The 15,047-nt window shown below is 42.5% G+C and overlaps 1 protein-coding gene across 1 annotated transcript in view; it reads right to left on the bottom strand.

Annotated features, from left to right (window-relative positions):
• LOC123769084 (uncharacterized) overlaps positions 1 to 14,665 on the bottom strand; it is a 33,875-nt gene extending 19,210 nt beyond the window's left edge. Inside the window, exons 1-2 of the mRNA XM_045760040.2 lie at positions 14,592 to 14,665; positions 13,626 to 13,708 (exon numbers count right to left, since the gene is read on the bottom strand). Of these exons, the coding sequence (XP_045615996.2) occupies positions 13,626 to 13,708; positions 14,592 to 14,600 (92 nt within the window). The 5' untranslated portion in view covers positions 14,601 to 14,665. The remainder of the gene's footprint in view (positions 1 to 13,625; positions 13,709 to 14,591) is intronic.
• Between the last annotated feature and the right edge of the window lie 382 nt (positions 14,666 to 15,047).

Below are 15,047 nucleotides of genomic sequence, written 5' to 3'. Positions count from 1 at the left end.
CACCCGTCCTCGCTCCTCCTGAACTCTTAAGGTTCCCTCCCGACCTGGGGTAAGGCGAGTGTCTGGGCGGCCCCTCCCTCCTGCTATGTAGTGCCTCCTCCAGCATGTCGGCTCGGTCCGCTGCAGCCTTCAGGTCCTTAATACCTGCTTCTCTCACCCTCACTCGCAACTCAGGATGGAGCACTGACATAAACTTCTCCATCACTATCAGTCGTTTGATATCATCCACCGACTATGCTTCCTCCGCCTTCAACCATCGTAGGAATTTCCGTTCCATATCCCTGGCGGTCTCGGCGTAAGTCTTTCCCGACGCTCTTGTACACTCTCTGAACCGCTTCCGGTACATCTCCGGAGTCAGCCGGAATGAGTGGAGAACCGCATTCTTAATCGCGTCATAACTAGTACACTCCTCTAGGTCCAGCATGTTATAGGCTTCCCGGGCCTCTCCAGTCAACCTGCCCTGGACCAGAGCAGCCCAATCATCTTCCGGCCACTCCGTCAGAGTCGCTATCCGTTCAAAGTGTTCGAAGAACGCCTCAGCTTCTTGTGGTTCGAACGTAGGTAAGTCACGTTCCCTTACCTTGAGGTCATCCCGCCGTGCAGGTAGTGAGGGCAGACCACGTTCAACGCGACGCAATTCGACTTCTTTCTTTGCCTTTATCTCCTCCAGTCGCAGTTGTCTCTCTCCTTCTTCTCGCTGCAGCCGAGCTTCTCGCTCCTCTCGCTGCAGCTGCAGCCGTGCTTCTCGCTCACCTCGCTGCAGCTCAGCTGCACGTTCCTCTCGCTGCAGCTCAGCTGCACGTTCCTCTCGCTGCAGCTCAGCTGCACGTTCCTCTCGCTGCAGCTCAGCTGCACGTTCCTCTCGCTGCAGCTCAGCTGCACGTTCCTCTCGCTGCAGCTCAGCTGCACGTTCCTCTCGCTGCATTTGCGCTTCTCTCTCCTCTCGTCGCAGCTGGGCTTCCAGTTGCATCTTCATTATTTCCAGTTGCAGGCTCCTCTTACTACAGCTGGACCTTCCACTGCTCCCATGTTCACTGTGAATTCTCTCCACACTGGTAGGCGCTTGGGGAGGCCCTAGTCGGGACGGTTCGCCTTGCGACGGCTCTCCTCGGGACAGCTCCTCTTGAGATGGCTCCTCTCCCGTCGCTTCCTCTCGAGCTGTGAGCTGTGCCATGATCTCTATCCTTCGCTCCGCTACCTTAGTCGTCCTCAACCTGATCCCAAAGTGGTTTGCCACTTGTTGGAGCTGGGCCTTGGTACACTCTTCCAAAATTCTCTCGTCCCTTGTATCAATAAATTTCCTTACTTTGTCCTCCTCCATCTCTATATCATTGAGCATACACGACAGCACAGACAAGTTAGTAGGCACTAATTTCACCGTTTCAGTCCCTTAGCTGGTTGAGTAACAGTACCACCGAATTCACTGGCCACACTGTATTAGTACCCTGGCAACACTTGTCTTGCAATTTGGTCCACACTGTAGCTTGATCCACGCTTCCTGGCGAAGTTCCCAGTTCTTGGCTACTGGGGTTCGAATCCTGGCGAGGTCGCCAGTTCTCTTGTCACGTGGGGGTGGGCGGTCCGGGGCTCTGCTAACACTCGGCTGCTAGGGGCTCAAAGGGCCCAAATACTCAGCCCCTCCGACTCCCTGGATTCACCGGAGTCTCCTTGGTCACACAAGATAGGACCAACAATGCCCACCTCCGCAGGTCTTTGCTTCCACCACAAAGGGGTGCCACTGATTCACCCTGGAAGCCCTTCAGTCAACCACGGGGAAACTGCTGTTAACAGTTCCGGCCTAGACCCGTGGGGGAGTGAAGGAAGACTCAGGCTTACCTATAACCATAACCTCCCTGAGTCTTGCCTGCCAGACAAAAAAAAAAGGTTGCAGGAACTCCTTTCCCGCCTGTCTTCTCTATCTTCCTCTTAGCAAGGTCGCCAGCTGGGTTATTATATCTGCACCCCAGCAATGCAGTTCAGTGGGTGTATCATATCGTTTGTAGCCAGAAATGTATGCTCATAGAGAAAATCACAAATGGAGGCACACTCAAACACAGTAATAAAATGTGTGGATTTACTGACGCAAATTACATGAACACACACACACAATCACAAGTAATACATGAATATGGGAATATGGATAATAAGTCTGGAGATCGTCAGCCTCTTCTTCCACGACCTCCAACACTCCTTCAAATGGGCAGGAAGACCGGAGTCTCACACTCTCACAGGAGGGCCTCTTCACCACGTCGGCACCTCTTCTTCACTGTCCTGCCATCCATACACACTGTCCTCTCTGACAGTCCTGGACACAAGCTGCCTTGCAGCCTACTCTACTATTAAAGTAATAAAGTCTTGCTGCCACATACACGAGTAAATATTGTGGCCTAACTAGCCTACTCATACAAGGGGTAATGGGAGGGAAAAATGATCTACCTTACACTCCTGGCTCACGACGCCTGTCCCTCGATGGTGTGAGGTTCCCACGCTTCCTTGGGTCGATCCTCGACGATCCAGGGCGTTCCACAGGTCCTCAGGTGTCGCGGAGCCTTCGCGTCGTCGCCGTTCCAATCCCTGAGATTCAGCTGCCCCAATCCTGGTTCATCGATGGGCGCTGAGCTAATCACTATTTTTCCCCACACTCGCCTCTCCCACAGGGCGTCGCTCCTTGTCCTAGGCACGGTGTCGTCCTTCCAAGATTCTCAGTGGATGTGACCCCAGTCACAGCTAGCTTGCTCGCCCACCTCCCAGACCTCAACGTCCAGCCAGCGGCGCCGCCCAGCGTCGTCGCCGACTATTTTCCAAGTTTGGGCACTTCTCTGCTCACTGAACTTGGTTCCTCTTTTGCTTCCCAGAAGCGCAGGGTCTCCAATAACGGTGGTAGGCTGCGCAGGCCAGCTCAATCCACTGAACAAGGCTTGCAGAGCCTCCAATCTTTGAGAGCAGACCGAGGCGCGTCCTGTCGCTTCCACGGTCAGTACAACTCTGACGTTGGCGCCGCCCGGGGCACTCGGTGACGTCATGGCGGGCCCTGATTTGTCGCCCGCGACCTACGTCGGCCAATCCGCGATCGGCTTGTCTCCCTTCCAAAAGGTCATATCTGCCGTAGGGGATACTGTTTCATTTTATAACAGGGCGCCAATTTTCCTTTATTTACAACTTATAATATAACCTCCTTCCATTAAATGGCAGCCGGTCTGGTCGCCACATATGTCATTAGACTCCCTGAACCTCAGAGAATCAGTAGGGAGAGCTGATATGACTCTTTAAGCCGGCAAACGAAAGAAACAGGAGAGGGCACCGTAACAATATATATATATATATATATATATATATATATATATATATATATATATATATATATATATATATATATATATATATATATATATATATATATATATATATATATATATATATATATATATATATATATATATATATATACCACCACCTCTGGTGAGGGTACCACCTCTGGTGCCAATGTGGGGACCCATAGCCTCGGAGAAGAAAATAAAAAGTATTCAGAGGAGACCTTGTGGTTTCTCACTAAACACTAATATTATCTTCTCCTACCACCCCCATTCTATATATATATATCATATATATATCATGGTTTAAATCATAGCGTAGTAAGAACTCTGTTTAGTGTTTACAGGTTATAGTTGTGTGTGTGTAAACTAAAAGTCTTTGAAAATGTAATAAGTTATTATGAAACGCGTTCAAGTGTCGCATCAGACTAGAAATAAAAATTAATTTTGGAGAATTGATTTTTCAATTACCATCAACAGTGAAAAGAAACATAAGAAATATTGAGAAAATTCGTGATAGAATTATTAATCTTACTTTTTCGGTCATATTTAATAATATATGTTTACAGAAAAGACTGCTACCAAAATATACTAATATTAAAACGCACGACCCAGCAGCAAGGAATCAAGCCTTCACGATAAAATATCGCCAAAATCTGATTCGTAATCAGATACACACGGCAGAAAATGAAATCAAAGACAACAAAATGCAACTACTTCATGCTACAAACCAATGGAGAAACAGCAACATCGACGAAAGTCTCCATACTCGCATCGAGCAACACTTCGACATCCTCACAGATCGACATCACCTCAGCACCGAAACCAGGATAATCAAGAAACTTACAACGTTATATGGAGGACCTATGGTAATTCCACTACCAAGAGACGGCTTCCTGAACCTTGCAGGGATCAACCTCACTGAGGACCAAGTCACTCTCCTAAATCTGGTTATAAACTGTCACGTTATGTCCAGACCAAGTGAGATGGCCTGGAAAGTGGAGTTGGAGATCCTGCTGGACGACATATTCGACCTCGAGACACAAAAGAAGGTCACCACCAAAGACACGTTACAAGCAGAACTTATTGCGGAAGATCAGAATCGAGGCAACTACAGAAGCACCATACTGTCCCCCGAGCTCAAAGCGGCAGCTAAGAGCCTTCGTGAGAACAAGGAGATAGTCGTCAGGAGAGGTGACAAGTCGCCAATATACGTATTCTTAAAAAAGACGAATATCTGGCGAAAATGAACCTAATACTCTCTGACCAAACTAAATTCCAAAGGGTAACGAAGGACACTACAGCCGAATTGAAAGCAAAAGTCAACAAATTGATCGAAACTGTGAACGCCAAGAAATCCGGACTCCACCTGCCAAAGATTATTGGGGAATATAAACCTGGATATGCGTATAGAAATGTCAAGACACATAAGCCTGGAAATCCACTTAAGCCAATCATCAGCCAGATACCCACACCCACGTACAGACTGGCGAAACGACTCAACGGCTTGCTAACTCCTTATGTCCCTTGCGCCTTCAGCCTGAAGTCTCCAAAAGAATTTGTTGACTTACTGCGGGGAACACGGGCCACAGGGATAAGAGCCTCGTTGGACATAGAATCACTGTTTACCAACGTACCTGTGGATGAAACAATCGGGATGATAGCGGACAGAGTGTATCGTGATCCGGCCTGTACTCCAATGACATACCAGAAAACATTCTAAGGAAACTACTCCAAGCTTATACTAAAGAGGCACCCTTCTTGAGCCCGGATAGGCACATGTATAAGCAAGTAGATGGGATCGCCATGAGTTCTCTCCTAGGTGTCCTGTTTGTAAACTTCTACATGGGTACCATTAAGCAAAAGGTCTTAGTCGACATGAACTTCAAATCGGCCATATACTGCAGGTATGTTGACGACATTTTTACACAGGTACCTGATGTCAGACATCTGCAGGAGCTGAAGGAGGCATTTGAGCAGAATTCTGTGTTGCGTTTCACTTACCAGATGGAGAAGGATGGGAAGCTGCCCTTTCTAGATGTAACAGTCATGGAAAGGAGCGGAGGTTTCCACACTGCAGTCTACACTAAGGAAACAAACATAGGAATGGGCCTAAATGCCAACAATGACTGCCCAGACAGGTACAAGAGGAGTGTTGTTAACGCTTATGTCGACCGTGCTCTCAGCCACAGCTCAGGATGGAAGCAAGTTGATGAAGAACTCTGTAGGGTAAGACAGGTCCTAGTCAACAAGGGCTTCTCCAATGGTTTCGTTGAAGACATCATCAGAAGGAAGTGTGAAACGCCATGCAACCTCTGAAGAGACAACTAACACAACACCTATACCCCCTATTAGAATATCTTACAGGAACTTCTTTTCCACAGCTCATAAAACGGAGGAAAGGGTCCTGAAAGATATTGTTAATAGAAACGTTATCCCTACAGACAAAAATCAGAAGATACAACTGACGATTTACTATAAAACTAAAAAAACGGCCAACCTACTCATGAGAAACTCTCCAGACACAAAGCAGAACGCTTTAAAAGAGACCAATGTCGTCTATGCCTTCAAATGCCCTCTTGGGGACTGTAAGCCTCAAAGAACTCAGTATATAGGCAAGACAACAGCATCTCTTTCCAGGCGATTAACGATGCATAACCAACAGGGCTCCATTAAGGAACATATAATCTCTTCCCACAACCAGACCATCACCAGAGAAATCTTAGCAAACAGCACAGAAATCATCGATAGATACAGCGATAGCAGGCGGCTTGACATCTGCGAGGCACTACACATCAAGAAGTCCACACCAGCAATCAACAGCCAATTAATGCACAACTATATTCTACCCACTTCAAGACTCCGCTCCAATATAGAAGCATCAGGAAATATGGGCCAATAGGCCCTTTGCAGTTACTTCCATCCTTACCTTCAATTTACCCAATTAATACCCATTGTTTCGTGTTCTGTCCTGTGTTGAAAGTTTTGTTCGCCTCATCCAAAACTGACTGTAACATATCACCTCACCCAAAATGTGGGTATAAAATGAAAGCTGTTTAAATCATAGCGTAGTAAGAACTCTGTTTAGTGTTTGCAGGTTATAGTTGTGTGTGTGTCAACTAAAAGTCTTTGAAAATGTAATAAGTTATTACGAAACGCGTTCAAGTGTCGCGTCAGACTAGATATAAAAATGAATTTTGGAGAATTGATTTTTCAATTATCATCAACAGTGAAAAGAAACATAAGAAATATTGAGAAAATTCGTGTTAGAATTGTTAATCTTACTTTTTCGGTCATATTTAATAATATATATATATATATATATATATATATATATATATATATATATATATATATATATATATATATGTCGTACCTAGTAGCCAGAACGCACTTCTCAGCCTACTATGCAAGGCCCGATTTGCCTAATAAGCCAAGTTTTCCTAAATTAATATATTTTCTATAATTTTTTTCTTATGAAATGATAAAGCTACCCATTTCATTATGTATGAGGTTAATTTTATTTTATTGGAGTTAAAATTAACATAGATATATGACCGAACCTAACCAACCCTACCTAACCTAACCTAACCTATCTTTATAGGTTAGGTTAGGTAGCAGAAAAAGTTAGGTTAGGTTAGGTTAGGTAGGTTAGGTAGTCGTAAAAACATTAATTCATGAAAACTTGGCTTATTAGGCAAATCGGGCCTTGCATAGTAGGCTGAGAAGTGAGTTCTGGCTACTAGGTACGACATATATATATATATATATATATTTATATATATATATATATATATTTATATATATATATATATATATATATATATATATATATATATATATATATATATATATATATATATATATATATATATATATATATATATATATATATATATATATGTCGTACCTAGTAGCCAGAACGCACTTCTCAGCCTACTATGCAAGGCCCAATTTGCCTAATATGAAACGTTTTCATGAATTAATTGTTTTTCGATGACCTAACCTACCTAACCTAACTTTTTCGGCTACCTAACCTAACCTAACCTATAAAGATAGGTTCGGTTAGGTTAGGTCATATATGTACCTTAATTTTAACTCCAATAAAAAAAAATTGACCTCATACATAATGAAATGGGTAGCTTTATCATTTCATAAGAAAACAATTAGAGAAAATATATTAATTCAGGAAAACTTGGCTTATTAGGCAAATCGGGCTTTGCATAGTAGGCTGAGAAGTGCGTTCTGGCTACTAGGTACGACATATATATATATATATATATATATATATGTCGTACCTAATAGCCAGAACGCACTTCTCAGCCTACTATTCAAGGCCCGATTTGCCTAATAAGCCAAGTTTTCATGAATTAATGTTTTTTCGTCTACCTAACCTACCTAACCTAACCTAACCTAGCTTTTTTTGGCTACCTAACCTAACCTTACCGATAAATATAGGTTAGGTTAGGTTAGGTAGGGTTGGTTAGGTTCGGTCATATATCTACGTTAATTTTAACTCCAATAAAAAAAAAATGACCTCATACATAGAGAAAAGGGTTGCTTTATCATTTCATAAGAAAAAAAATATAGTAAATATATTAATTCAGGAAAACTTGGCTTATTAGGCAAATCGGGCATTGAATAGTAGGCTGAGAAGTGAGTTCTGGCTACTAGGTACGACATATATATATATATATATATATATATATATATATATATATATATATATATATATATATATATATATATATATATATATATATATATATATATGCAGAATAACCACATATGAAAAATAGAAAATGCTTAACGCGTTTTCGGCTAATTCGCCTTCATCAGAGCAAAGTAGAATGAGGATAAGATTGCTGATCAGACCTTTATATCCGCCTGGGCAGATCACCTGACCACCAAAAATAAGTGGAGGAAAGGAATTATAAGAAAGAAGGTAATTGCAGAAGGCCTATTGGCCCATACAAGGCAGCTCCTATTAATATCTCCAAGTGCCATACGTGTTTAAATGATTGCTATATTGTTTTGACGTGCTATATTGAGGCTTAAATAGGGATCCAACTTGTACATACCGGGGCTCACATTAAGGCTGTTGTTACAATGTTTGATCAGGGCAGACTCGATCACGTTTCGTTCAACAAAATCCTTACTTTGTTGAATTTCCTTACTTTGTTAATTTCCTTTCCTCCACTTATTTTTGGTGGTCAGGTGATCTGCCCAGGCGGATATAAAGGTCTGATCAGCAATCTTATCCTCATTCTACTTTGCTCTGATGAAGGCGAATTAGCCGAAAACGCGTTAAGCATTTTCTATTTTTCATATGTGGTTATTCTGCATACTTGGATCAGTGTTTTTGTGATCATTGTTGCATATATATATATATATATATATATATATATATATATATATATATATATATATATATATATATATATATATATATATATATATATATATATATTTCATTTAGAGTATTTTATTAATCAAATAGATATAAGTATGAACAATACCCAAAATACAGAGCAGAGCTGAAAGAAAATTTTGAGGTATAGTTCCTGAGCCCATTATATCAACCTCTGTTACTCTCTTCCACTACTACTGACACCATAGGTAATTGGGTATAGGTTGTGTAATAAATTAACTAAACTGCAACAAAATACTAACTAGCCTTGTGTATACTCACGTGGATATTATTTTTGTTATCCTGTACTTGAAAAGTTCAGCAGTATTGTTAGTTTTACTTTAACTATTCAACTGCCAATTTATTTAATAGGAATTAATGTGTTAAGAGGTAGCCAATCCTTACGAACAGGAATTGGCCTGTGTTTATCATTGTTACAGTGCCAGTTTGAAAGTAATTTCTCAACTGCTTCGTCTTATTACAGTTGAGTAAATAGTGTTTGAGGGAATGTTCATTTGGTCGTTTACAATATTTGGAGCTCTTTCTGCAGTGTTGCGCCTAATCTCCCAAGCGTATAGATGATCTAATCACAGTCTAGTGTGACGTAGAACATCCTTGGTGGTGTTTATACTGAAGGTGCTTGTGCCTTGTACCCGGTAACCTCTCTGGCAGTTGATGGCCGGGGTAGTGTTTCAGAGGGTTGTGTGTTGTTCTAGCAGGCATCGTTGTTTCCAAACTAGTTTAGATATCTAGTGCTGGCTGGTATATTGGCATCTACATTATCTGGACGTGTTCCCTCTCAAACTAATTTATTCGTAATTTCGATTTCAGAGCTCATTACATGATTTGTGACCCAGGTACAATTACAACTTTCGTTCCTTGTATATAAAGATTCTGGAGGAGGAGGAGGACTGTATAGTTATTAAGTTTACACTGTCTGTACCATTACGGTTCCTTAGGGCTGGAATTGCTGTTTTCGAGTCAGTGTTTATCATTACATTGTTACGATGGTTGTCATACGCATGCCCAAGGGACAGTTTGTTATTGAACATTTCCACCTGCAATGTGTAAACACTGTTTATCACTCTGGCTATTAGAAGATGAAGACAGGCAGAAAGCTGCTGGTGCGTGAGTGGTCTGTTGATCTACCATGTTGTGGTTTATATCACGTGCGGTGTACTCGCCTAGTTGTGCTTGCGGGGGTTGAGCTGCGGCTCTATGGTCCCGCCTCTCAACTGGTGTACAGATTCTTTAGCCTATTGGGCTCTTATCATATCTACATTTGAAACTGAATAGTCAGTCTCCACCACATCACTGCCTAATGCATTCCATTTGTTAACTACTCTGACACTGAAAAAAATCTTTGTCTCTGTGGCTAATTTGGGTACTAAGTTTTCACCTATTACACATAGAGATCACACTAACGTGATGCATCAAATGAACAAATCCACAAGGGCCGTGACGAGGATTCGAACCTGCGTCCGGGAGCATCCCAGACACTGCCTTAATCGACTGAGCTACGACAGGGTTAAGAGTTGAAACCGAAGTTCTACTGAACTTACTGGATCCCGTAGCCTCTCCGAGGCACAAACCAGTATTTTACACAACTCCCCCCCTGCACCCGAGCTATGTCAATAGGCCGTTCTCCCTCTTCGCCCTTACATCATTACACACAGAGATGACACTAATGTGGTGCATCAAATGAACAAATTCTAACGTGATGCATCAAAATGAACAAATTTTCACCTATGTCCCGTTGTTCGTGTTCCACCAATTCTAAATAGTTTGTCTTTCTCCACCCTGTCAATTTCACTAAGAAATTGACAGGGTGGAGAGTCAATCACCACCATCAAGAGTAGGTGGTGATCATGTCTCCCATACTCTTCTGTCTTCCAGGGACGTGAGGTTCAGCTCCCGCAGCCTTTCCTCGTAGCTCATTCCTCTCAGTTCTGGGGCTAGTCTGTTGGCATACCTCTGAATCTTCTCTAACTTTGTCTTGTACACCCTCCGTCACTATGTGATGGAGTGAGAAAAGATACGTGAATTCAGAGACAATTTTATAACCAATGTTCCATAGATGTGTAAATATTTCATTCAAAATGTTCTGCTACCAGAAATTTTAGTCAAATATCCCCAGTTTGCTAACTGTAGGTAGTAACTAAGTGATTGTAACCTATCCATCGCTGCCCACTGGATGGGGGGGGGGGTGTGCAGGACAAACATATCAATTGTGACACTAGCTCTCCACATATGTCAGTTGCTTAATTTAGAAACTAAACTTGTGGTCGATCTCGAACCCATTGTTGATGTGACGACTTATACTGAATTTTGTAACTAACTCATCAAGATTGTAACTTGCTTAGCTAAATGAATTGTGGGGTTCAGTCCCTGAGCCCATTATGTGCCTCTGTAACCCTTTCCACTACCACCCACAAGATGGGTATGGGGTGCATAATAAATGAACTAAACTAAAAAAAACTTTAACTATAACTGGGTATGGATTCCAGGCTGGAGCTGCATACTCCAGGATTGGTCTGACATAAGTGGTGTACAAGGTTCTGAATGATTCCTTACGCAAGTTTCTAAAGGCAGTTATTATGTCGGCCAATCTAGCATATGTCGCTGAAATATCCTTTTGATGTGGGCCTCTGGGGACAAGTTCGGTGTGATATCAACCCCCAGATCTTTCTCGCTATTAGACTCTTGCAGGATTTCCCCCCCCCCCATGGTACTTTGTACTTACCTAATTGTGCTTGCGGGGGTTGAGCTCTGGCTCTTTGGTCCCACCTCTCAACCGTCAGTCAACAGGTGTACAGGTTCCTGAGCCTATTGGGCTCTATCATATCTACACTTGAAGCTGTGTATGGAGTCAGCCTCCACCACATCACTTCCTAATGCATTCCATATGTCTACTACTCTGACACTGAAAAAATTCTTTCTAACGTCTCTATGGCTTATTTGGGCACTCAATTTCCACCTGTGTCCCCTAGTGCGTGGGCCCCTTGTAATAAAAAGTCTGTCTTTATCTACCCTATCAATTCCTCTGAGAATTTTGTATGTGGTGATCATGTCCCCTCTAACTCTTCTGTCTCCCAGTGACGTGAGGTTTAATTCTCGTAGTCTCTCCTCGTAGCTCATACCTCTCAGCTCGGGTACTAGTCTGGTGGCAAACCTTTGAACCTTTTCCAATTTAGTCTTATGCTCGACTAGATATGGACTCCATGCTGGAGCCGCATACTCCAGGATTGGTCTGACATATGTGGTATATAATGTTCTGAAAGATTCCTTACACAAGTTTCTAAAGGCCGTTCTTATGTTAGCCAACCTTGCATATGCCGCTGATGTTATCCTCCTGATATGAACTTCAGGGGACAGGTCTGGCGTGATGTCAACCCCCAGGTCTTTCTCTCTCTCTGACTCTTGCAGGATTTCATCTCCCAAATGATACCTTGTATCTGGCCTCCTGCTCCCGTCACCTAATTTCTTTACTTTACACTTTCCCGAGTTAAACTTTAGTAGCCATTTAGAGTACTGGAACACGTAGTACTGGAACATTTAGAGTACTGGAACACCTTTATGTAATTTACGCGCAGTGCGTTGTGTTGAGTCTGAATTATGCGCAGTGCATAGTGTTGTGTTTGTGTACTAACGCGCAGTGCGTGGTGTTGAGTATGTGTACTCACGTGCGGGGGCATAGTGTTGAGTATGTGTACTCACACCCAGGGTATAGTGTTGAGTATGTGTACTCACGCCCAGGACATAATGTTGAGTATGTGTACTCACACCCAGGACATAGTGTTGAGTATGTGTACTCACACCCAGGGCATAATGTTGAGTATGTGTACTCACACCCAGGACATAATGTTGAGTATGTGTACTCACACCCAGGGCATAATGTTGAGTATGTGTACTCACACCCAGGACATAATGTTGAGTATGTGTACTCACACCCAGGACATAATGTTGAGTATGTGTACTCACACCCAGGGCATAATGTTGAGTATGTGTACTCACACCCAGGGCATAATGTTGAGTATGTGTACTCACACCCAGGACATAATGTTGAGTATGTGTACTCACACCCAGGGCATAATGTTGAGTATGTGTACTCACACCCAGGGCATAATGTTGAGTATGTGTACTCACACCCAGGACATAATGTTGAGTATGTGTACTCACGCCCAGGGCATAATGTTGAGTATGTGTACTCACGCCCAGGGCATAATGTTGAGTATGTGTACTCACACCCAGGACATAATGTTGAGTATGTGTACTCACGCCCAGGGCATAATGTTGAGTATGTGTACTCACGCCCAGGGCATAATGTTGAGTATGTGTACTCACACCCAGGGCATAATGTTGAGTATGTGTACTCACGCCCAGGGCATAATGTTGAGTATGTGTACTCACGCCCAGGGCATAATGTTGAGTATGTGTACTCACGCCCAGGACATAATGTTGAGTATGTGTACTCACACCCAGGGCATAGTGTTGAGTATGTGTACTCACACCCAGGGCATAGTGTTGAGTATGTGTACTCACACCCAGGGCATAGTGTTGAGTATGTGTACAACACCCAGAGCATAGTGTTGAGTATGTGTACTCACACCCAGGACATAATGTTGAGTATGTGTACTCACGCCCAGGGCATAGTGTTGAGTATGTGTACTCACGCCCAGGGCATAGTGTTGAGTATGTGTACTCACACCCAGGGCATAGTGTTGAGTATGTGTACTCACACCCAGGGCATAGTGTTGAGTATGTGTACTCACACCCAGGACATAATGTTGAGTATGTGTACTCACACCCAGGGCATAATGTTGAGTATGTGTACTCACACCCAGGGCATAATGTTGAGTATGTGTACTCACACCCAGGGCATAGTGTTGAGTATGTGTACTCACGTGCGGGGTTCCGCTGCAGCACGAGGCACCATCGTCATCAGAACTGGTAACAACAGCAACATTTTCCAACACCTTGGCCCTGCCTGTTGGTGTACAAGTAAGAGTTAAACAATACTGAGCCTTTGTGATGAGAGATGGAACTACACCTGAACTTTTCTCTATTTAGACGAAAATGAAATTTTATCTTTTTTGGAACTCTCTCCTAATCTCCTTCCCTCTACATCCTCTTTCCATCTTTCTTATAACTAATGAGTATTTGAGTATATAGTAACACGATTTATTATATTTATTAAGTAATATAATGTAACAACGAGATGTCCAATCTTAGTGATTATGGAGGGTAATGAGTAAAACCTAATGTCCTTAAATTAGTGTAATGAAAAATGTTATATTTAGAGATATTTTCCACTTCCTCAGTTCATGCCTAAGTGATGACCACGGTCAGGACTTAACAAGGATTTACGAAACCTGTACATCTTTCCTTAATCTTGGCGGCTTTGTTTACATTTATTTTAAACAGGTTTGCCAGCTTTCAAATTTGACAGCGCGAGGTTAGTATTGTTATAAACAACCTTGGAAGTTCTACGCAGCTCATAAAAGCATTTAATAATGTACCTTAATATACTTTCCATAACATACATAAAAATTCTGAGAATCGAGAATCCCAAGTTCGATTCCTGTGCGCTACTGAAATTTGGATTTTCGCTTCATTATGCGAGTAAAGTGATACCTGCCGTTAAAGCAATTATCACACAGTAGTATGCTAACCATTCCATAGTATAGTGTATACTATAGATAATTAGTTTTAGATAAAAAATCTTTTTAGATAATTATTAACATTCGTTAAAAATCTCTGTTGTAAATTAGTTTTGTTACTTATTTTCTACTTAAATGCTAATTTTTTTACCTTGATATTTTTCTTTTGGTGTGTGACACACTGAACATATACACACAAGACTGACTTACTGGAATCATGTTGTCAGAGTAAGAGGCGCGTGATGCTCCCCCGCTGGCAGCTGGACGTGTACTGAGCACTCTTGCTGGCCGCCGCCGGCTCCACTACTCGCCCTCTGCAACACCACATATAACACCCTCCGTACAAAAATTTTTTGTTGTTAAAGAAATAAAAGTGCAGTCTCCATGGTGTAGTGGTAAGACACTCGCCTGGCGTTCCGCGAGCGCTATGTCATGGGTTCGTATCCTGGCCGGGGAGGATTTACTGGGCGCAATTCCTTAACTGTAGCCTCTGTTTAACGCAACAGTAAAATGTGTACTTGGATGAAAAAACGATTCTTCGCGGCAGGGGATCGTATTCCAGGGACCATAGGATTAAGGACTTGCCCGAAACCCTACGCGTACTAGTGGCTGTACAAGAATGTAACAACTCTTGTATATATCTCAAAAAAAAAAAAAAAAAAAAAA

Source organism: Procambarus clarkii, chromosome 64 (genome assembly GCF_040958095.1).
Source record: "Procambarus clarkii isolate CNS0578487 chromosome 64, FALCON_Pclarkii_2.0, whole genome shotgun sequence".
NCBI classification, from domain to species: domain Eukaryota; kingdom Metazoa; phylum Arthropoda; class Malacostraca; order Decapoda; family Cambaridae; genus Procambarus; species Procambarus clarkii.
This window is presented reverse-complemented; position numbering and strand designations above follow the sequence as displayed.